At 40.8% G+C, this 24,772-nt stretch overlaps 1 protein-coding gene across 2 annotated transcripts in view; it reads left to right on the forward strand.

The window, feature by feature from the left end:
* Positions 1-24,772, forward strand: part of GPD2 (glycerol-3-phosphate dehydrogenase 2) — an 88,228-nt gene that overhangs the window by 43,012 nt on the left and 20,444 nt on the right. For both annotated transcript variants that reach the window (XM_056861139.1, XM_056861140.1), the window contains 3 exons: positions 7,508-7,672; positions 8,580-8,724; positions 21,083-21,276. In XM_056861139.1, coding sequence (XP_056717117.1) covers positions 7,508-7,672; positions 8,580-8,724; positions 21,083-21,276 — 504 coding nt within the window. The remainder of the gene's footprint in view (positions 1-7,507; positions 7,673-8,579; positions 8,725-21,082; positions 21,277-24,772) is intronic.

Below are 24,772 nucleotides of genomic sequence, written 5' to 3' on the forward strand. Positions count from 1 at the left end.
CATGCAGAATTTTGGAATTAGGGGCTCTTTCGGCTAGGAAGACTCTCTACTTATTCCATAAAGACAAAGTAGTCCTCAGACCTGATCTGACCTTCCTACCAAAGGTGAATTCCAGATTCCATCATCACCAAAACTACATTTACCTTCCTTCTGCCTGCAGCCGCAACACCCCAAAGAAAAAGACTGGCCCACTTTAGATCTTAGGAGGGCGCAGCACATATACCTTAAACACACTGAGACCATCAGATGCATGGAATCTGTTTATTTCAGTGTCAGCTCTCAACAAGGGCGGAAAGATGTCAAAGGCTGCCATTAGCAATTGCATCCATCAGTGTATCCAGTTGGCCTACAGAGTTAGCCACATAACTGTTCCAACAGGTATCATGGTGCACTCAGTACGGAAACATCATCAGCCTTTGATAAACAGGCTTTGATTGAAGAGATTTGCAAAGTGGCGATTTGGTCCATGATTTCCATCTTTGTGAAACATTACAAGCTGAACGCTTAGTCATCCTCGGATGCAACCTTTGGCCAGCCGGTCCTTCAGCATGTAGTCAACTACAATTAATCCTACCTGAGGGACAAGCCAGTTCTTGGACATCTCACTGCTGAAGTTGTCCTTTGCCTCAGAGTGAGAACGGAACCTTGGCTTACCTGTGAGGGTTCCTTCTACTCTGAAAGGAGGACATCTTGCCCACCCAGGGCAAAGACTCAAGTTCAAGATTTGTTGAAGGACTCCTTCTGCCTTACTTGATGGTCTGACCGGACACTCTACAGTTAATACAGTTCATAAAAGTTAACATCCTATCACTGATCCTGCAGCTGTTCCACAAGTGTCATTCTGTCACAGTCTTGAGAAGCATTTCACTCATTACAACAGAGAAAATATTTCATTGGAGTTTTTTGAAGTGCTTCCCAAAATTTCCAAATGGTCCCTATGAGGGCCAGACACCACTCTTCCCTCTCTTTTCCATGGTCACAACTCTTATCTGGAAGCCCTCATTGGACAATTGTTTTCTGATATGTGTAGCACAAGGCATGGCTGTTGATCACTTGTGCTTTCTGCATTGAGCATTAGTGCACCCATAGCAGCTTTATATATTGTGAAGCATCCCTCACATGCCCTTTACAGGTGCTGCTTTGGCTAAGCTGTATTCAGGTGTTAGATAAAGACTTCTGTCACAACTAAGCATTCCCAGTCTGTACAGGAGTACACTTAGTTATTGTTTTGACATCCTATATAAGTATGATTTCTTTGAAAGCGAATAATCTATAAATATGTGTTCTGCTGAAGGTTTTTTTTTGTCTCTCTGCAGTGAATAGGGAGTCCTCATTATTTAGTAACAACTGTATGTCTCCAGTGAGTGATGGAGTCACTCGGTTTCATGAAGAGTAATCCTGCATCTTCCATATATCTCTGACATATTATCTCCTGTCTCTTTTTATACACTTGGATCATAACTCCTGGTTCTTGTTGGTTTAGACAAGGTCGCATAAGAGGAAGTAATTTCCTCGATGTCCTATGAAGTGGGCAAGAGTTTATAAAATGGTCTCCACTTGACTTAGACAAAGTACAAAGCTTAGCTATTGGCCTAACCAAAATACGTGTGTTTGTATCTTTCTAATGTGTTGTCTGTCTTACAGACAGATTTAACTTTCGCATGCACACACTCACATATAGGTCCCTAATTGATTTGTCTCTTGGAGTTATCAAAATTGTTTGGATACTTCCACAACAGAGAGAAAGCTGAAATTTGGTAAAAGTGTAGCTCAAGACATCCTGTTTATTTTAAATGGCTACAAAAGGGACATTTTTACTTGAGGATAAAAAATGTACCTCATGACAGCAGCCAAGTACTCCAGCACAGAACAATTCAGGCTTCACTTGGTTTGAGTACAGATATACGGGATCGTTCTCTTCTCACATTTGATCTAGCCTTGGGTTGAAGAAGTTGGTGTAGCAGCCAGGAAGGTTGGAACATGTCACACTTCAAAGTAGAATGGACAATTATGGGAATTTCTTCATTCTGGTTGCAGATTGCAAGCTGTGTTTTGTCTTGTCTATCTGCAGCCACATATTTATTTCAAAATTATACATACATATGCAAGATGTGTTAATTATCCTGTTTAATAATGTGCATTAACATCGCCACATTTGTCCAACATTGTCGCATGGCCACAGAAGGGCTGTCAAGACATTTTTCATTGTGACATTTTAGCGTGGCTTCTGTAAACTGGCACTGACAACGTTTTGCTTTTATTTTAACACTCTGCATATACTTACACTGACATTGCAATAAGATGCCTTTGACAAGTTGAAGGCTTATATAAAAGAAGTGGGGTAACAACATAATTAAAAGCCAACACTACAAAGTAAATCCTAATTCTGATCTGTCCCCTCAGCACCCATTCCCCCTCAAGAGGAGAAAATCATTATCTGGGAAGGCCTCTGGCACTGTACTTCTAACTGCTTGAGCAAGTGATTCACACCTGCTGTCATGCCATTCCTAGCTCTCTTTGACTAGATGCTTGCTTATTTGTTGGAACATCATTGTTATTATTACACTATTAGATACAGGCTGAGGGAGTACTTTTTTACTTGAAGGTTTTCAGGCTGAGGGAGTACTTTTTTTACTTGAAGGATTTCAAAGTATGTAAGAATTCTTCATCAGCAAACCAATATTAAATGCATAATTTAAAAACCTGTTCCTGGCCTATTCCTTTTTCCCATTTTGTATGACAAGTATGACTTTTATATACTATGAAGATATGTTAACAGTAGAACTCGTCAAACTTTCTAAGAATGCTTGTTCATTAAAATGCTCTATTTTGATGTTGCACATTCATTACTTATGTGAACGTCAACAGCAGCTCTTGTCATAGTATTTAAAATTTTTATTTATATATTTAACCTCATTTATTTTCCACCTTTGTCATCGAGACAGGGCTGATTACAAAATTATAAAACACTGCTATAAAGACAAGTAAATACATACCCTAAATAATACAACAGAACTTGATCACACAGAGGAGAGAGAAAACAGTAAAATGCACCCAATAAACATTTAGATGACAATGAAAAAGAGTACAATATATCCAATGAGCAGTAAAAAAAATACCGTATTTTTTGCTCCATAGCACTCACCTGACCATAACATGCCCCCCCCCAAGCTGGCTGCTGGGGCGGGGAAAGCCGGCTCGCGCTGGAACGAGGCGAGCTGGCTCTGTGCGCCCCGCCCGCCTCCCAGCTGGGAGGCAGGCGGGGAAAGCCAGCTTGCTGTTCCAGCTCCCCCAGCCGGCTCTGTGCAAGCCGGCTCACGTCGTTCCAGCATGCCCAGCTGGCTCTGTGCGTCCCAGGGCGCACAGAGCCGGCTGGGCGCGCTGGAAAGGGGCGCACAGAGCCGGCTCGCGTCGTTCCAGCGCGCCCAGCCGGCTCTGTGCGCACATTCGCTCCATAACATGCACAGACATTTCCCCTCACTTTTGAGGAGGTAAAAAGTGCGTGTTATGGAGCGAAAAATACGGTACTTATTTAATCTCCTCACGGCCTTAACAGTGAGGCCTAATTTACCACCTTATGGTTAGAAGACAGGATCAGTTCAAGCTGCTTTTGCACTGGATGGGTAGGTGACAGCTAGTGGATTAATTCTTGGCAAAGCCAAAATGCAAAACAATCTGTATTTAAAAGTTGTAAGGGAGGAAGTATCTATTGCAATAACAGCCCATGCTTCCTTGTAACAGCCAACTTCACTGGTTTTCTTGGGAGGGGGAACAGAAGACAGCAGAATGAGCCAGAGGGTCTGGTAGGTTGAATTGCTCCAAATTCTTGCTATTTGGAAGCAAGGGAAAGATGCAACTAAGCTGGGCAATTATGACTATCTTCATCAACAATGGTATGTATGTACCTTGGAAGGAAGTGGGGCCTTGGCTAGTCAACTGAATACTAAACTCAGAGATTCCATTACCCCAGTCCTCTTCTACTATATCAGGAATCTTCTGTTTTTAGACAAGAAAAGGGAAAGAACCAGTAGAAGGAGATGGAGCTTGGGCAGTGTGTTATATGATTCCTTCATAAATTCTGTTCTCCCACGAATCCTTGATTCAGTTTTTATTATTCCCTCTCACCTAGCAAAAATCAGTGATGTCACCTGAAAGCTTTACAGATTTGGAGGCCGCTAAGAATGTCCATGGATATCCAGATTTAAAACTACTTCAAAATAAATAGCAGCCAAACAATCTAGTACTGCATTCTCTGAGCCTTGGTCATAGGACCTTATGTCAAGTCCTCAAACTACCAGTTCCCTAACATACTTGAATATAAGGGAAGGTCTCTACATTATAAATTTTGTCACTAGTTTCTTAGGTAGAGGCTCCTGGGGAGGGAACTGAAGACAGAGGGGCAGATGAAGTTATGTTGGCTGTTGGGTGGAAAGGCGAGAAGAGAGAAAGAGAAGAAGCAGGGAGGCTATGGGGGCTTTCAGGAAGGGAAAGAGGAAATAGTGAGGGAAATGAGCCCCCGCCCCCACAAGTAGTTGCATGTTCCTGCTTGTGATTGTCCTATTCAGAAACCCCTGATAAATTTTGCAGGAACCCATGGTCTTCTTATAACTCATTTTGAAAGCCTTTATTGTAAATAATTTAATTATAAATTAATTCAATTTCAAATGATTTTAAAAGTTGTTACGGGGTACAAAAATACAACCTCAGTTACAGCCCCTTAAAATACACTGCAGTTTTACACTTTAATCTTCGATACACTTAAGCACAGTTGAAATCTTTGCCCTTTCTGTGCTGTGTCCTCAGAAGGCGCTCCCAAGTTGAGCTGCTGTTTACCCAGAGAGGAGAGAATCATACCTACTTGAAGGAAAGATAATCAAGAACTTGATTAAAGAAACAAGATTCAAGTATTTCCTTTTGGCTTTTTTTTTTTAAATTGAGAAAGGATCACTTCTACCACTACAGTACTTTTAATTGTCTGTTTAGAACTGAGGGAACATTTGGGGCAGTATAGTAGAACATCAACCTTTAGAGCAACTTACACTGCAGTCATAAGCAGAGTTGCACCTTTCCATGTTTGTTGAAATCAGTGGGCTTAGAATGATGTAACTGCTTAAGATGCCTAGTTGAAATTGCACTATGTTCTAACCTCATAGAGGTTTGTTCAGATCCAGTCACTATCCAAATGGCTTGTCATCCTTGTGTTGTCTCCTTGTGTTAGGTGAAAAGTTGTAAGAAACGTTCTATTATAACGATAAAAAAATGCCTTAACGATTTGAACAGAGAACACGTTCCTGTAAAAGTAAGAGTCCAAGCTAATGCACCTTTATATGTACGGGGCAGTCTGCATTTCTGCGGTGCAAAACTATTGTGTCTGGATATTTTGATGTGTTAGCACATGATTGGTCAGTCAACCATATTAATAAATTTGATTTGATTCTGGGTCCAAGCTAAAACAAAAGGAATTCTTTTTTATGAGCAGCTTCTAAGTTGTAGACCCTTCTTTTCTTTTCTTTTTTTAGATAATTATATTGTGGATTCTTTTTTTCTTTTTTGTCATAGAACAAATAAGTTGTATGGTATAGTAATTTTATTTGCTCTTTCACCAAAATTGAGCTGTAGCATGAAGTTCCGTACTCAGTATATCCTTGTAAGCTGTGCTGTTTTTGAAGGCCATACTGCACTGTGTTCCACTGAATGAGAGATAGCTCATTGTTAAGTAATACTTCACCAGTAAGAATATAACGCTAGTACTCCATCACTGTCAGCTGTCATTACTGAAGTGTCTTCTGCTTAACTCAGGAATCCCTCTGTATGCGGAAGAAGTACCGGTATTCCTAGTCTTGATTCCTAGTTTGCAAAATAGGTTTCATAGAACTAGAGAACCCATCTCCATACAGATTTCTAATTATTCAGATGAGACATAAAAAATGGATAGTTTTAGAAAGACGAAAAAAATGTCACAAACAAAACTGCTTCTGTATCATAAGCTGCTTTTACATATTCCATGCATAATTGTGTATTCAATAAACTATTTTGGATTTTTAAAGTGCGTTAATGTTTATCAGTCCCATTTTCTGACTGCAGGCACCTGAAGCAACAAGCCATTAAATATAAAACGATCACATTAGAGTAAAATTAATTAAAGCTTCTAACTTTGAACAAAAGCTTTTGTTCATCGTCGTGTATTTCCTTGTTGGGGGCTGTTTATTTTATCTGAAAGAGAAGCCTAGTACCTATTTGGCTTGCTTAAACTTCATGCATTCTGTTATTTCGTGCCCCCTGGAATAAGAAGTTTTGGTGGGGGATGCAGAGTTTCAATAAACATTGATCCTCTCTGCCCTTTTAGTTTTGAAACGGATTATGTACGTAGCTACTAGGTGTCGTGCGGGCAGAATCAGAAGGGGCCTAACTTTACATAAATCATTTATATTGAGACTTGTTTGGTGCGCTGGCAACATAAATCAACAACAGTATCCATTACCATTCACCCCCCCCCCCTTTATCAGTGTTATCTTGATAGAACTGATCCCAGCGCATGGGCCTGCTGTACCCTGCCTTCAGAAGTCTAGCCCTTTGTAATTAATTATTCTGGGCGCACAGAGCTTGGCCCTTGCTATGCGGAATAATTGCAGCCAGCCAACATCCCCGGTTTTAACTCCAGTGGCAATAATAAATAGAAAGTCTCAGGTGATGCCACTATTTTAAAGTAATTAATCACCTCTGCTCTTCTTTTTTTTTCCCTCCTTCCTTCTCTCCCCCCCCCCCATGTTGATTTTTCCCTGCCATCCAACTAAGGCGATTCAGTTATAAATGTTTAATGGTATATATGTTAAGAACAACCATTAGCTAAGTATTGTTTGTGGGGGTTTTTTTTGGGGGGGGGAGACCTTCAGATTGTAATTTTTTTTTAAAAAAACAACCCTGTAAATGTTGTAAATTGCGAACTTAAAATGTGCATAAAATGAATGTCTGTTTATAGGCAGCTGCTGGCTTACTAGTGGAATTTCTGAAAGATCATTGCTTGCTTTTTTTTTTAATGTCATGCAGTACGTGCGCTAATAGAGATTGTTAATTAACACCAGTGGGGCCGTCAACAAAAAAAAAAAAATCCGAAGATGCTGTATTAGTGCCAAATGGGGTCTTTCAATAATCCTCCTCTTCCAAAACAGAAAGTGGCAGGCTTGTTTTTCACGTGAGGATCTTGACTGAAATAATATAAATAGTTGATTTTCGATATATAAATACATTATCTTGGACAGTAATCCCAGCTTATTTGCGCATGTTTATTATTGTTTTTTTATGCTGTTCTAAAGAGGGAGGCAAAAGCTCTGACCTGCCGAGAGACAACGTTTCTTTAAACAATCCTTGTGAGACTTGACCAGCCATCATGTATATTCAGTGTGACAGGGACAGATGTGACAGATCGGTTCTGACACACTTCCGTACCACAAGTCAGTGGCTTGAGGTGACTCATGTCCTTCCTTTTCGGTTCTGCCCCCTGCTGCAGGACAACACAACGATGCACGAATGAACCTTGCCATTGCTCTCACTGCTGCCAGGTATGGTGCTGCCACAGCCAATTACACTGAAGTGGTGCACTTGCTGAAGAAGACAGATCCAAAGAGCGGGAAGGTCCGTGTCAGCGGAGCAAGGTGCAGAGATGTTCTCACAGGTATGTGGTCTTCGCTCTCTAAGGTATTTATAGACTCTCCTGCCTCCCTTTTACCTCACAGGTGGTAACCTAGGTTGGCTCTCACAGCCGTTTACTTTGGCGCTGCTTTGTTTGACAAAGGTGATGCTTCCTACATTTTCTTTTGTGCCATTTGGTGCACACTGAAATTATTCATCCCCCCCCCCCGCCTGCACTTTGGCACACTGGGGTTTAACTGAATAAAGCACAGCTATCTACAAATGCATTTTGCTTTTCTGTTTAAAGAAACGGGACATTAAATAATTTCCCCCCTAAAGGTAGAAAAGAAGTGGGGGAGGGCAGGAGTGCAAGGGGAGGCTAGAGTTTGTAAATATCACTTAACTGACAAAGGAGGCATGTTTCCAAAGTGCAGTGGCATGTCATTAATGCCAATCATCTTTAACTTCTGTCAGGTTTTCATTCAAATCCTAATGCTTTGGCATGCTAAACCATGCTTTACATCCAAGCCCTTCTGTCAAGCAAAGCTGACGTTGTAAAATACCGTGTGGTGTGCTCTCAGTAATAGTACAATTTAACAAATTCCAGGGTTTAAGCATGTCATTAAATAAAGAACTCAATAAATAAAGCACAAATTGGGGAGGAAAAATACTGCCACTCTTGATTTTTATTTGGGAGAATTTGTTTCCATGCATCTAATCTATCTTTAAAAATCCACAACACTTCCTTTTTTAAAAAAAGTCAGGTGTTCTCTATTTTCTGTGATAATCGGAAGTCATTCAGTTCCTACAGCAAAGTGAATGGTGTGGGGATCTGCATGTATATACACACACTTCACAATAGGTTAACTTCATAGATAAATTAATAATCCAGAGAGTCAGTGAACAGGGAAACAAATGGAGTATGTGATTGATGCTGTTTTCTTTCACAGGGCAGGAATTTGATGTCAAAGCCAAATGTGTTATCAATGCTACAGGACCTTTCACAGACTCTGTGCGGAAAATGGATGAGCAGGAAGTAGCAAACATCTGTCAGCCAAGCGCAGGCGTTCACATTGTGATGCCTGGATATTACAGGTAACGATATTCAAAAACCAGATCATTTATAAGAAACTCAAGTTGTGAGCCTGACAAAATAAAGGAGGGTCTGTAGTGGAAGATACTTTCAGGCTTAATTGCATGCAAGCTTCTCTCCCTCCCCAGTAGGAAAGCTTTTTATGCACTAGTTTTTTTTTTTAAAGTTCTTGCTTAAAATATGTTTGGGTACAAGATATAGTCATTCATAAACTGTGTAGTTCTTATATTTGGACCTGGGAGATCAATGTTCAGAGTCCCACCCAGCTGTGGATCTCATTAAGCGACTGTGGCCCTTAGGTTAGTCAGTGGCTTGTATGCAGTGTTCCTCTGAGCATTTTAATTTATGGAACAGGGGGTAGCAATTTATGCCAGCCCCCCTTTATTACGGACCCCCGTTTTGCCCCCCCCCCCCCCAATGATATTCAAGGTCCACTAACTCCTCCCCCCAGAACAGACTTTTGGAGGAGGTTCTCCGTGACCTGCAGAAGGAGAGGGAAATGGGTAAGACCTGTTCCACGAAGTCAGCAGACCCTTGGATATGTGCCATTATGTTTCAACTGAATCTGTGCCACTGGATTGGTAGTTAAAAGGGGTTATCCCTAACACCAGGTCTACTGTCCTGGAGTTCTTTAGAGGAAAATTGGAATAAGAATATAAATTAGTCTCTTGAAAGTCATATAGAGGAGAGTTCAGAGGAGAGCTTATTCAAAAGCATCCGACTTCAAAATCTATTTGCAAATGAAGTGCTTTTATAACCCCGTGAATGCCTGAATGGGTTAAAGTAGCTTTTAGGCAAAAGTTGCCATCTCGTCTAAAGCAGATGCAAAGTGCTTTCTGGTAATTCCCCCTTCCCAAAGTTCAAAGCAGTGCTTTCAATTTTGTTTTGAATTTTTAAACTTTGAAGAACTTATGAACATACAAAAGAGAACACAATGCTTAAGTATATACTTTCCTATTATAACAACATACATTAATTTAAAACCAGAGTACCGTAATTTACTGCATAGCATATCAACCCTTAATATAATGCTTCCAAAATATCTTAAAGAACTTAACCTTCATATACTCAGTTGTAACAAACATATCAACTCCAGGCCTCTATCCTAACTAACTCTATCTGATGACAGATATATTTTTTCTATATCTTTATCTTCTGGTGGAGAAGAAAGTATAATTACGATATACCACTTTTATTTTGTGAAGCCAGTTTGATTTCTTTCAAAGAGTGCCTTGCTTCCATAATTTAGCAAATGCCAATCTGGCTACTGTCAATACATGTAAAATAATACCTTGTGGTATTTTAGGGATTATCATAACATAATTTAAAAGGACAGTCTCATGTGTAAATGGAACTTCTCAGCTCCACTGTATACTAGTCTGTTCACATAATCTCTATACATGGAAAACATATCAATTTTATCCAACCCAGGAGATAGTTACCACGGGTACAACATATTTATTTTCTTTAATTAACTGAAAAGGAGGATTCTTGGATATATGCAGATTTCCAAACCAAATCTTGGAGTTTTCTTGGGCAACAAACATTGTGTCTTAGGTTTAAGAATATCTCTGAGATGCTTGTTGCCAGCTTACCACATGGTAACACTGAGAACAAGAGTACCTGGGCTGGATCAGACCAGTGGTCTAACTGGTCCAGTATCCAATTTCATACAGGTGCCCCTGAAAGGCCTACAGGTAGGTCATGAAGGCCTTTTCCTGTTGTTGCCCCTTAGCACTGATATTCAGAGAGTTACAGCCTCTGAACGTGGAGGCCCCATTTAATCATCATGGCTGATAGCCGTTGATTGACTATTTCTACACAAGCTTGTCTAAACATCCTTTTAAAGCCATCTGAAGTAGTGGCCATCACTACAGCAGATTTCACAAGCCAATCATTCTTTGACTGAAGAAATGCTTTCTGGCCTGAGTATTTCGGCACCTTGTAATCAATCTTGGATCGGTATGACCACTGAGGGTGAAAAGGTTGTATATTCCCTGCCTCAGCTTTGAGAGTCCTGGATTTCATTTAGAAAACTTTAGTTAAGAGCCTGTTGTCTGATTTTTAAACAATCATTTGTAGCAAAATGGCAAAGAGTGTGAGCTGGGAAGTCCCTCACTTGAACCATGGACTATGAATAGTCTTAGCAAGTTGCCATTTTATCAGCCCCTCCCGCATTAACAATATGGGGATAATACTGAACTGTCTTGTGTGACGGCCCAGAAAGATTATGGGATCCTGTTGTATATGTGAAATGGGCTATAGGAATACCAAGTAGTGGTGTAGTGGTTAGGAGCGGTGGACTCTAATCTGGAGAACTGGGTTAGATTCCCCACTCCTCCCCACTCACAAAGCCAGCTGTCCTTGGGCTAGACACAATTCTCGTAGAGCTCTCTCAGCCTCACCTATCTCACAAGGTGTCTGTTGTGGGGAGAGGAAGGGAAGGAGATTGTAAGCCAGTTTAACTCTCCTTAAAATCAGCATATAAAAACCAATTCTTCCTCTTCTTCCTCTATCATGCTTTCCCCTGTTAAAGCAGAAATAGTTTATTTGTTGTTTAATGTGTGGCACACGTAACTGAAAGAGAATGCATACCTAAAAATAATATTAACCAATGAAGTACAGTCTTTCGTCATCTTAGGTCATATATTTGTATCAAACACATATTTGTTATGTGGGATGCATGTGTCCAACGATATTTCATGGTACTAGATGTCGGCACCAAGTGGTTATTTTGTGAAGGACTGACAATTTTCCCCCCTCAAAATTTTAAGTAACTCGGTAACTAGAGTCTAACCTTGTTGCGTATATGTACTACACCTTTGAGTTGACAGAGGTTTTTAATAGCAATATTACTTTTATTACTTGATGTTTACCTATTAGCAAGGAAGAATTTGGACTTTGGACGGTATCAGTCTCCACCAGTTTATGATAGCAACCGGCGTGAGGGACAATATAGTGACAAAGCAGGTGCTTTTGCAAGCACAAGATCCATATTTGATGCCTTGGAGCGCTGATAAAAGCATCCCAGGTCGCAAATCTGGGAAGTATGGCTACTGGAGACCTTAAAGCTGACTGGCAGACAGACAATATAGAAAAAACCAGGCTAGATAGTATGACTTGAAATAAAGCAGCTCCTTATACCCCAGCCGCAGCAGTCAACAGTGATGGGAACATCTTCTGTTTGCATGGGATGGGAAGCAGGGGAAGATTTTTTGGGGGAAAGCTGTCCTTTGTTGAGCCATGCCTACAGCACATTACAAGCAAAATCGTTGGTCACTTCCTGTCCGACATTGAGCAGTTGAAGCACTCTTTCTACTTACTAACACATTAAAAAGGATTTGTACTTACACGCAAAATATGGGTATGCTGATCCACTTCCTAATTCTTGGCATTCCTGGACGATAGGCATGCTTAAAACCTTTCTTGTGTTAGGGACTTTTTAAGACATTGTGGTGCACATAAATAACCACATGACTGACTTTATGAGAGAGGACCTTGATTGTGGAAAGGGAACATAACTTGTTAATAATTATATCTTGGAAAGGAACAATAATCATAATTGTATGTGTGCAAATAGAGTATTCCCCACCCCTCCCCATCTGCTGCAGGAAATTTGGCCTTCTCAAGGCTTAGCTAGCTTGGATAGGTGTAGCTTCTATACCATTCTTGAAATAGCAGGTAGCTTTGGATGAGTAAGATCAGTCTCCTGGGGAGCAGGCACAGAAGTTTTTACGAACTGAAAGAGTTGTCAAGCAAGCAGGTTTGCAAACTATTCTTGTGGGCTAATTTTTACAAGGCTGTTCTGCAGGATGGATTTGATTTAAATCAAATAGTCAATAAGACTAGATTTAAATCATGGTTTTCTACACTCGATTACGGCCTGCTGCCCTTATAGGTTTTTGGCTCCAGTGAGAGAATAATATGATAAACCTCAGGCTTATACACACAAAGATCCCAAGACTTGTGGCGTATTTTGCTGAAAAGGTTTCATTTTTACTGCTTGCCCCTCCCTCCTCACACTGAGCTTTTTGTGCACATCTATTCCATTCCAAACAACCTTCTGTTCATTGAACTTCTTGAAACTTAGCACTTAAGGGGTTGATTCTGTGTACATCTCTGGGCATTGGATAGGACAGTGATCGTTTGGGTCACAGAGCCCCATTAGCTGTGTAATTTTTGTGGTATTTTTGAAAGTCCAGCTGCCCTGGTGTGAGGAGAGCAAGGGCACCACATTAAGGGGAGTGTCCAGACAGTGAGGTAAGGTCACTTAGTGGTGGAGTGACCTTACCTCACAGGCAGGTTTAGAGACCCCCTCTTCCATACCTCACAGGTGTAAGCACTTGTCCCAACGACAACCAAAAGCCACAACAGGAGACTGAGTAGTCCAAAAGAGTTGGTTTAATGGTATCACAGGCAAGCAGAGCTTAGAAGTCCAAAGACAGCAATGGGGCCAAATGGCATGCACTTGATAATATAAGAACATTGAAAAAAGCGTTCAGCAATACAGTCTCATGAGATTACTTCAAACAGTCTAGAGGCATCCCAGCTCCCACGGGCACTAGTAGCTTCAAAGGGAGCAGGAATGCAGGTTTAGAGATCCCTCCCCTGCCTTTACTCTCTCCTCCCAGATTGGTCATCTGCCTGGTCTGCCCATGCTTGAAACGTGCAGTGGCTCTTCCTACTGGGGAGGTAGAAGCACCACAGCTTTTCCTCTCCCTGTAATCTGACTCCATCATAGAATTTGTTTCATGCTCATAGCTTGGTGGGCCCTATGATGGAGGTAAAGGTGGGTCCTGAGTCTGGGAAAGTTGGAGACCACGGAGTTGGGTAGTTAGATGCATAGTGTTTTCCAGTGTGTCTAGGGAAACAAATACATTTTTAGTGTTTCTGATACTTTTGTGTTTTGTCAAATTCTTCCCAAACTTCTGTTAATTTGCAAGCATGACATTCAGTTCAGTATTTGTTGATAGTGAATGATTAAGACCTGAAAATTAATAATTGCACTAGTGAATTCTTTTCTAAGGCTTGAGAAAGACAGGCTCTGAAGTATGGGGAAATTGTTCTGTTCCAGGTAACTGGCAGAGAAAGCAAAAATTCTCCATGTTCAAGTACAATTTTGGCTGTTTTAATATGCGATATTTCGTTTAGCATCTGAACTCTTCTTCTTCAACGGCCTGGTCTCTAGCCTGGTTTATCAAACCTTTTCCCTTCTCCTAAGCAATCTGACTGGTCTTGCTGCCTTTTCTACCAGATTGTGCAGAAGCTGGCTCTCTCTGTGTGTGCCATCTGCAAGTCCTCTCAGTGGCATTGCCAAGTATGGCACAAGATTTCATCATCATTGTCTGCTCTGAGAGGCAGTGTGTGCTATTGGGCAAGCGAGAAGGGAATAAAAACATTGTCCCACCACATGGGTGCATTTCTAGAAAAAGCCTCCCAACTTAATCCAATGAGCTACACTTTTGGTTTCATGGTTTTTCTAACATGGAACTACTCCTTTACTATGGCAACAATAAGTAATGCGTTACAAGGAGATATATGTTGCAATCCTAAACTATATATGGTGCAATCCTAAACTATATAAGGAGATATATGGTGCTATCCTAAATAGTAACTACTGTTTGCATGTTGCCTGGGCTTCTGTCTGCACCATCCACCATTGTAATGGAGAAAATGAATTTGCTCGAAATTGTTCAACATAAGAGGCAGCTGACGAGCAAGCATTTTTTGCTCTTTAATATTTTACCCAGAGAGAGTTTGGGACTAGTTAGTGCTGGTTATACACATAATGATTTATGACATGTTCAGTCCTAGGTGGAACATTGTGTGTGCAGTAAGCATCTGGCTTATTTACCGTATAATAAACTCAGCATCAGTCTGAAATTTAGATGACCATCTTATTTCTCAGTATCTTTCATGTCACTGAGTGAAAGCTGCATTGCTTTCATCCCTAAAGTAAGATGAGCCAAGAAATATGTATGCATTATAAATATATGCATCTTATTGAAATTTAAATGTTATGTATTTAGCAACAGGTTTCTGCCCCTGGTGTCAATTGAACCTTGTTTAGCAGAAAAATGTTGTAATGAAATGACACACGTCTTGTCTCTTTGGGAAAGTACTTTGACATGAACCTGGAGAAATGGTAAATAGTTTAAAGACTTTTATGTGTAAATGTAGATAAGATTTAATTAATTTAATGTTAATACAATGCAAGCATTTCCCTGTGGGTTCTTACATTTTTATATTCTTCATTAATGATTCCTGTGTTCCCTGTACTCTCATTAATTCTGTTCTTTGAATACATGGCCTCACTTAAGTAGCTACGACATGACTTTTTCATTCTCTGATTGCATTACTGTGCTGTAATCCCACATAAATTTCAAACTTTAATCCATTTGGTGGTGCCTATGGATTTTACCATGTTTTATGTAGCAGTTCATTCCATAAGGGGTTTCTGTTCTGCCTTTGGAAGATGCACTGTAAAAGGGGGTGGGGGAAGCCCTTGTTCCAAAAGGGCCGATCGACACATTACGGCACATGCAGGTTGGTTCTAATTTCCCTGCCCTGTGTAGCAGTCAGATATAAATTGCAGGTTCTGCTCAGCAGTAGAAGAAAAAAGAGCATCCATGTGTGCAGTGTCTGGTTCATTTTGTGACAGCAGTGGAAAAGAGGCAAATTGTTTTTGAAACAGAGGTAGCATGGATAGCCTCTATTTCAAGAGGGGCGGGAATAAGACAGCCGGCTGAGGGTGGATGCTATGTACAATTGAGCCTTTGCATGGGCTCTGTGGTGGATATGTTCACTTGAGCTCTGGGGCTCCAAGTTTTATAGAAGTAGCTGCTCTTGAAACAGGAGCAGTGGGACTTCAGTGCAGTGCAAAAGCCCCCATATTGCTATGTACAAAAGCCCACTGGACTTCTCTGTGATAGTTCATGGCCTTTTCCTTATGATGATATTGTATTTAGTTTTATTGAATTGTGTGCCTGGCCTTGCGCTAGAGAAAAGGTCTTTGGAGACTAGTAATAGCCAAAATGCCCTGACCTGGATGGCCCAGGCTAGCCCGATCTTGTCAGATCTCAGAAGCTAAGCAGGGTCAGCCCTGGCTAGTATTTGGATGGGAGACCACCAAGGAAGACCAGGGTTGCTGTGCAGAGGAAGGCACTGGCAAACCACCTCTGTTAGTCTCTTGCCATGAAAACCCCAAAAGGGGTCGCCATAAGTCAGCTGCGTCTTGACGGCACTTTACACACACACAATAGCCAAAACAATTTGAAGTGCTCTTCTCTTACATACCTCTACAGCAGGGGTCCTCAACCTTTTTCAACCTGCGGACGCCTTTGACTTCTGGCACAGGGTGGTGGGCACAGCCACAAAATGGCTGCCACAGTTTCCGTTTCAGTTTCAGTCACCTTTAATGGCATGATAATAAAAATAGTAGTAACAAAAATACATAAATCTCCATATTCCATACTCACAATTCAACAGTATAACTAAAACTTAACCATCAATTTAGAACTTGTCGGCGTTAGATGCTGTAATAATGCATTCTCCCGAGTGACAAGGAAAAAACCCAAGTCTTAATGCCCAGCACTGCTGTCACCAGCACCCATTTATGTATTCTTTCCCAGAATCTATAGATTGCCTCGGCTAATGTTATTATTTATTTATTTCTTTACCCTTTATTTTGTTTTTGATAACAATCGCCAGGAATTCTGCCACATGTTCGGAAACAGAAGGTATCCTATCCGCTAGTAAAAATTTGATGCCATCACATGATGAGCCTTTTAAAGACATAAGGTTAATTAGTTCTAATCGTAGTTTATGATACAAGGGACAGTATAAGAGGATATGCTCTACTGATTCTGGTTCTTTCAAATGACAGCTTCATAGTCCTTTATTCCGGGGAATACCTCTATATCTACCAGAAACCATAGCGGATGGGAATGTATTTAGTCTGGCCAGCATAAAAGCTCTGCACTGGGAGAGAGGGGCTAAATTGGGCCATTGTTCTTTTTGGAAAGGAAAGGCCACAAGAAGTGGAGCCAACTACAAAATGTGAGGCTTTTCATAACTCTGGTAGTAGGTCTTCAACATTTCAGGCAGGAGCTCTGTCTAACGGCATGCCTTTTAAAATCACCATATTGTTCAAAAATATCTTCTTCCATGCACAAAAAATGAACATACATATTGAGCTAGCTAAGAAACCCTCATCTGGCCTCTGGCAAAGGGAGCTTTGACTCTTGAAAGCTTATACTCTGAAAATCTTGTTGGTTTCTAAGGTGCTACTGGACCCAATGTAGCGCCTCATCTGACAGTTTCTGTTTTTATTTTGCAGACATCTAACACAATTATGGAAAAGGAAGAAAAAAAACGTTACTAACCCATTACATGAGGCCTCTCTTATGAGCCCAGAAATCTTTAACCTGCACTTTTACGTGTAACAATGACAGTCAGCACTGAAGGGCTGGTGAGAGCTCGTTGTTGGAGCGTACAGGGGAAAATATTTTCCCTTTAGGGGAAATTGTGGCTACCCAGGGCCATTTTAGGTCAGGAAAATAGGGCAGGGAGAAGGCTTAAGTCTCTGATCAAATTGGGCCCCATCCTGCCTGACGGCCTAGGTTTCAACAGGGATTTCTCGGTGCAGGTCTGTTTGACAGTACTCAGGCAGACACAAAGTAGAACCGTAAACTGTGCTTAGGGTACATATACTTTAACGCTTCTGTTTCCTTACTTCACATATCAGTTGTGCATATGAATTCACTATTCTCAGCTCTCCATCTGCAATGCTGGGAATAAGACAAATGATCTACTTTACAAGGTTTTTTAAAAAAAGGAGTACTGCAATAATGTATGTGAAGCTCTTTGAATGCTCTTAAAGTACTGTAGAAAAGCAAAGTATTATGTCCTGGAATCTTATCCTGGCTGTATCCTGGAATTACTGTTATTTGCCAGCTTAATTCAAGAAGATCAAATAGATAGGGTAGAAATGGGTAAGATGGTATAGCTTTAAAGGGTTTCCCATTCTTTCCATGTCTTTAGTGATTCAGTGACATTAAAAATGAGTTCAAAAGACCTCTCAGCAATCTTTAGAAAAATTACACTCACTTTCTCTGCAGGTCTGCTTATTTTAAGCCAATTTAGAAACCTTACTTGAATGCTTGTCAAAAGTTTTTTGAATACTCTAAGTCTGTATATTAAATTTCTAAGTTTTCTTGACTCCCTAAATCAATAGTGATTTCATTTTGAAAAGTAATTACATGACTGCCACAGTTTACCTTGCTCAAGCCCATGTTGACACCCACTTTTTAAGCTGTTCTTCACCAAATGTATTCTTAAGCTGTATATAAATATCATCTCATATATTTCTTAGTGTAGAACTTAGACTTCAAGTGCATGCAGTTGTCATCCCTTTCAGAGAGCTTCATGCATAATACTGTTCTGTCACTGAGATAAATTCTGAGCTGAAAAAACAGTACACTGACATGTATGAAGAAAGCTTCTGTTTTGATGGGAATATGTGGACCTTCCATATATATCAGATTTTGAAGTTAGCTGCAATACTCCCCCCCTTACCTTATGTTTTAGTTGGCTAATGTAATATGCATTGAATTGTGTCTAATAACATTTAAATGCCATTCATTACATTTGTTTCATGTAACAGCCCTATATATTTAAATCAGTGATGGCTAGTACCTTCAAAAGTGTGATTCTGTGATTCTCACTCACTCTGCCTAGCTGCTCCCAAATCCATGGGACCAGATGGGGTCAAAGGTCAGGAGGAGGCCGCTGAAATCACTCTGCTCATCTTGTGTAGCGACTACAAGTACTTGCACCTAAGTCCCGTGCTGCCTAGCAATACCATTCCCACACAGCATCACGCCACCTAAGATCAACACAATCCATGCTAAAACTGTGCCACATGGAAAGTAGGAAAAATACATACAGAAAAATACATAACAAATACTTTTAAAAAGTGAGCCAAACACAGACTACAGTCATGTTGTGATATATGTTATGTAATGAAAAAAGAGCCAGCGTGGTGGTGTGGTTAAGGTGTCGGACTAGGACCTGGAAAATGCAGGTTTAAATCCCCACTTGCGCCATGGAAGCTTGCTGGGTGACCTTGGGCCAGTCCCACACTCTCAGCCATGACCCTGGCTGGTATTTGGATGGGAGACCTCCAAGGAATACAAGGGTTGTGACGCGGAGGCTGGAAATGGCAAACCACCTCCGAACGTCTCTTGCGTTGAAAACCCTATGGAGTCGCCATACGTCAGCTGTGATTGGATGGCCAAAAAAAATAAAACGAAAAAATCAAGCATGTCAAAGGCTTTCTAGAAAATATATACAGATTTTGGACATGGGAGGAACAGCAGAAGACCAAATATCTGCAAACAGACACAACTCTTACAACCACACATAATATACACAACCCTGTTCTGTTTGAGAGGGAGGGCCCCCTGCATTCAACTGCCATTGATTAGGTCATCAGAAAGGAGGCAACAGTCCTTAACTCCCTCCTCTTGCCTGGATCCAGTTTATCTGAGAGGACCTTCCCAAGGAACACTTGATACTGAACTTTAGTTGCTATGTATGTTAGGTTTCAATTCCTGTAAGCTGCTTTGGGAGGTAGTTTTGGACTGAAGCATAGGATAAAAATAGATTTAAATAAATGCGGGTGCTGGGGATAAGCAAGAAGGAACATTTTTGCCCTCATGCCCAGCTTTTTAGTTTCTCAGAAGCATTTGATTAGCCACTGTTCCCAACAGACAGAGGGAATTACTAGAGTAAGGTAACGTCTGAGCCTTGGCAGTCACAAAACCACCCTCACGATTCTGCAGTTTCTACTGCAACAAAACAACCATTTCATAGAAAGCAGACTAGTTAATTTCTTACCTAGATATATTCATAAATTAGTGCCCTGCTCAAATTAATATTTCTCAGTGGCAAAGAATATCTTGTATTTGGTGCAGAGCTTATCTTCCTACCTGAGCTTGGCAGACTATGGTGATTAATGATTCTCTAACTTTAAGGCTAACTTCTGCAATGCATACTCTGTGGGGCTACCCTTGAAGACTTTCCAAAAATAAAGTGGAGATGCTCATTTGTTGGTTTGTGTGTGCAGATTGTAGCATATTACTCCTGTTATAGAACAGTTACCAATTCAAGGTGCCATTTTTTTTAACCTTTTAACATGTTACACAATCTGGAGTTAGCATACTTAAAGGATTGTCTTTTCTGTTATGAATTTGTGTGTCTCCTCAGATCTTCCCTGAGCTGCCTCCTGATTAGGCTCTCCCTCCAAGTAGTACCAGTGGGCTATTGCTTGGGCCTTTTCATTCTTGGTGGGGTCCCTATTTTATGGACTGTTCTTTCTGCCGAGGTGCAGAACACTCCTCCATTACTCTCCCTCTGGAAAAGATGCCAACATCCATCCCTCTTTTGGATGGCCATTTGGCAGATAACTAATCTAGGTTGTTTTGTGGTGAGGGTTAGAGTGGCAATAATTATTCTAGATTTGACCATTTGTCAGATACCTGATGAAGGGAGCTTTGACTCTGAAAAACTCATACCCCCAAAATTTCAGCTGTCTCTAAGGTGCTACTGGACTTGAATCTAGCTGTTCTACAGCAGACCAACATGGCTACCCTCTGAAACTCGTAATGATTCCGAAATGATAGTTTAGTTCTAATTTCCCCTGACCCTGGTCCTGTGGTGGCCATTTCCTCCCCCCACCACTGAGGGCTTAAAAAAATCTGAATCCCATTCTGTTGATATAATTATCAGTGTACCAGGTTCTTTGAACACCCAGTTTTCTTGTCTTTTTAAAAAAGTGGATACTTAAAAGTAAGGCTGTATAAGTGGAAGGGCCTATCTCCAGAACTAAAGAGGCCAGACACTTTTCCTAAAAAAATGAAAGCTCGGAGTTCAGAGAACCCGATATTCAGATTTTTATATCATTATATCTCTAAAACAGGATTTAATTGCTGACAAAAAACTGACAAAGGGCTGGGATTTGGGGATGTCTGCTGCTGGAGAAACGGCAGGAAAACCTGTAGTTTGAAACTCCCCTTGCTGCTGTGCTGTATTGGCAGCTGGAGCAGGAACCAAGAAACCACAGAAGCCTGTCCCTCTATGGAAACCACCTCTGCTTAGGATGGTGCTGTGAGAAGTCCTTTCCTTTCCCCCCCCCCTTTTTTTTTTGCCTTTTTTAAGGCCAGTGCCAACACAGTTTGCAGTGTTCTGTCTGTATGTGTCCTTTTGTATCTTAGTTCATGCCACCTGTGTTTGACAATACTGGCTATTGTTAAGTGAGCTGCTGAAAACAGAAGTAAAAATAATGTTTGTTTGTTCTAGCCCTGATAATATGGGACTTCTTGATCCAGACACGAGCGATGGCCGAGTGATTTTCTTCTTGCCGTGGCAAAAGATGACCATTGCTGGCACCACAGATACTGCCACTGAAGTCACACATCACCCAATTCCTACAGAAGAAGATATCAATTTCATCCTGACAGAAGTGCGCAACTATCTTAGCTGTGATGTTGAAGGTAACGTTACTAATATGGGTTGTTCGTATTCACTGATACTGGTTGTTGACTGTGTGTCTGCAACATGTTCTGTTCACCAGGACTTTCAGACAAGTTTATAATGTTGCTTAGGTATTTCCATGAATCAGAGATGGCTTTTTTATGCTACTTCAGTTGTCCATCATACTATTCTGATAATACACCACTCATCTAGCTCACTGTTATATCTATAATTTGCTCTTCCTCCAATAAGCTCAGAGTAGAATTTTAGCATTACAAGAACATAGTAAGGGAGGCTGGGTTGAGAAACAGATTACCTGATCAGCTTAAGCCTCTTCACACATTTTATCAGTCACTGTCTGAGTTCTACTATTGCTTCATCAGCAACTTTCACTGTAAATACATCAGCTTGGATCCCACCAAAAATCTCTGCTGACTGAAGGATTTCCTTCAGCACCATGACTTCTCTGCCTCCCCCTTCCTGCTGTAGTCCAAATGTGCTCAAAACTCTTCTCAAGGGGGACAGGCTTTTTAGCTCATTTGAACAACTAAGACAACTTAGGTTGGAGGAAGGCTTCTTTGAGGGAAACCGGAATCCATGTTTGGCCACTGTATAAGACAACTTAGTGTAGGGATTTGAAATCAGGTTTCCTGTAATGAAGCTCTTCATCCTAGCCTCTAAACCAATTGGATGATAACCACATCTGCTCTTTTTTTGTGTCTGACATAGTTGCTCAGGGTTACACTCCCAACAGTACTTTTGTCCGATGTACTATTTGACTCTAGATAATTAATTTGAAAACAACTTCTCCACATAACAAATGTAATTAAGAACTGTGTCCCCACCAGTAAGAATGAAATTCTATTGTAATGTATTAGTGTAATGACTGTATCTAGTAGGAAAGTGGCAGGCCCCAGTATGGTAATGAGAGCAGCAAAATGGGGTAATTTGTGTACAAGGTAGGGGCTTCTGCATACTTTGGTTTCATCTTCAGTCTTCTGGGCAGCCCCACATATGGGACTGTTCTTGCATAGGCTGGCCTTTGGTAGACTATTTCTAGCCTCATAGCAATTTTGTCGCTTAAACTGTCACGTGATCTGAAGGGGGCGCCCCCTTCCCCTCAGTTCCTTCTCTGCTGCCTTCATATGTAGACGTTTGTATGAGCCGCTGCAAATTCTTTTGTGAGTTTTGAACTTTGACTATTGGGAGTGTTTCTTGATCATTTCCTTCTCCGTTTGACTTAACAGCAACCAATCTGCCATGAAGAGGGCCTTGCACAATGTGATTGAGGTAGCTTTTGCTGACCTACCCGTGTTTTTCCCCCAATCTCCTTCTCAAAAACTACTACTACAGTGTAGTTTCACTGTTTTATTTTTGAGTTAACAATATTTAAAAATTAACCTGTCCTGCTGTCTTCAGCTTTTAGGGCAAGATATGAAACAGTGAAGAAAGGTTATCTCCTCCCTCTCTGCTCCTAGAAACACCACCAAGTAGACCTTTAAGGAACTAAGATGGTGCACATGGCTTTATTTATTTATAAACAATATATATGGTTATAAATATAAGCCATCTAAGAGTCCTGGTAATTGCCCAGCCAGATTTGGATTAAGTGTTAAGAGACATATAAAGTTTCAGATTTCATTACCAAGCCCCTGAGTCATCGAGTCCCTTTAAAATTATTCTATAAGATGCCATGAACTCTGTGATGCCCTTTCTAGGTGTTGACAGAGGCTAAATATTCATATTCAGAAACCTTCTCTTCACAGACTGGAAATTCTAGATTGCTTGTTTGTTCTTCCTTGAAATGGGTAATTGATAGTTCTGTTGTTGTTGTAGCCATTAAAGAAAAATGGTCTACAGGAGAAAGAAAAAATACTATCATTAGGTCCCTCGTGCAGAAATTAATAAAAGAGATGTGGTTTGTCAGACAGGGTGGATGGTTATACTAAGCTACGACTCGGAGAATTGATTAACAAGGGATTTTTGCAGGGCAGTTGTCTTGCAAACGTAGTTGTCTTGAGTGTTAAAACGCTTTTGAAAGTAACCAAACTGGGTTGCGCACTGTTTTCCACATGTGTAATTAGTCGTGTTTATAGATTGTCTGTTAGAGAATTAACAATTGTGCAGGCCGTATCAACTCACTGCAGACCTGCCTTTCTGCTGCCAAAGACAGTGGCAGGGTTATCAACTTACACAGGCTTGGATGTGTTCCAGCTGTTTAATTATAGTGTCACACATGCTGCTTTTCCTGGTTTCATTAATTTATAAATGTAATATGGTATCTTATTTTTGTGATTAGCACTTCATTTTGGTGGGTTAAACATGCTGGCAGAACAACATTGATTTTTCAGATCTATTCCCTGTTCTTTCGGGATATTTTAACCAAAGCATTATTGGGGGGGTTTTCTGTCAACGCTCCTGTGCAAGCAGTATCTTTAAACCGTATACCCCCAAAAAGCTTTTGTTCAAGGCATTTTTGTCCATTGTACACTAGGTAAGATCCTGACCTGGATGGCCCAGGCTAGCCTGATCTCATCAGATCTCAGAAGCTAAGCAGGGTCAGCCCTGGTTAGTAATTGGATGGGAGACCACCAAGGAAGTCCAGGGTTGCTATACAGAGGAAGACACTGGCAAACCACCTCTGTTAGTCTCTTGCCATGAAAACCCCAAAAGGGGTCACCATAAGTTGGCTACGACTTGAAGGCACTTTTTACACACACACACACACACACACACACACACACACACACACACACACTAGGTAAGACCCCCAATTTGTTTACAGACTCCCTTAGCTGTGCTTTATTTGGGATGGGTAAATTGTGAAGTTATCAACTTTGTGGGGAGGAAAAGAGTGTGGAAATGACGAAGTAGGCCCCTAGGTGGGCTGTTTATTTTTAAAGAGTCATGTGGGTTTCTGTGGTAGACGAGTACCAGTACTTTCCTATCTATATTTCTTTAAAAAAAACAGCATTATCAGATGTAAACTCCTCTAGGGTTGTTGTGTTTTTGAGGGCTATATGAGTAACAGAGTGTATAGCTTTGAAACACAGTAAAAGCCTTCAGTGGGAGAACTGGGGGGATATAGGGGAAGCCATCGCGCCTCTCTTGGAATTAGTGTAGACTTTGGGCCAGTTCCTAGAGAGGTATGACACTTATGGGTTTTCAGAACTGGTTGGACCAGAGCCCGGGAAGAACATCATAACGAATGTAGGCATTAGTTTATGTTCAAAACATTCATACTAGAAGGCCACGCTATTAAATGTATTTTAACCACACTAACCCCACTAGTTTAATGAGACAATTCTTTAGAAAAATTTTTTAGCTACAAATGGGGAAAAAGATATTTTATAACAAATAAATGAGAAGTGAAAAATAAATCAAAAACATAATATAAATAATCTTACAGTAATATTATTAGGAGGGAAGGCGTCCTGATCTTGGAAGCCAACTAGGGTCATTACTTGGATGGGAGACCACCAACGAAGGCTCTGCAGAGGAAGGCAATGGCAACCA

Source organism: Euleptes europaea, chromosome 15, assembly GCF_029931775.1.
Source record: "Euleptes europaea isolate rEulEur1 chromosome 15, rEulEur1.hap1, whole genome shotgun sequence".
Taxonomy (NCBI): Eukaryota; Metazoa; Chordata; class Lepidosauria; order Squamata; family Sphaerodactylidae; genus Euleptes; species Euleptes europaea.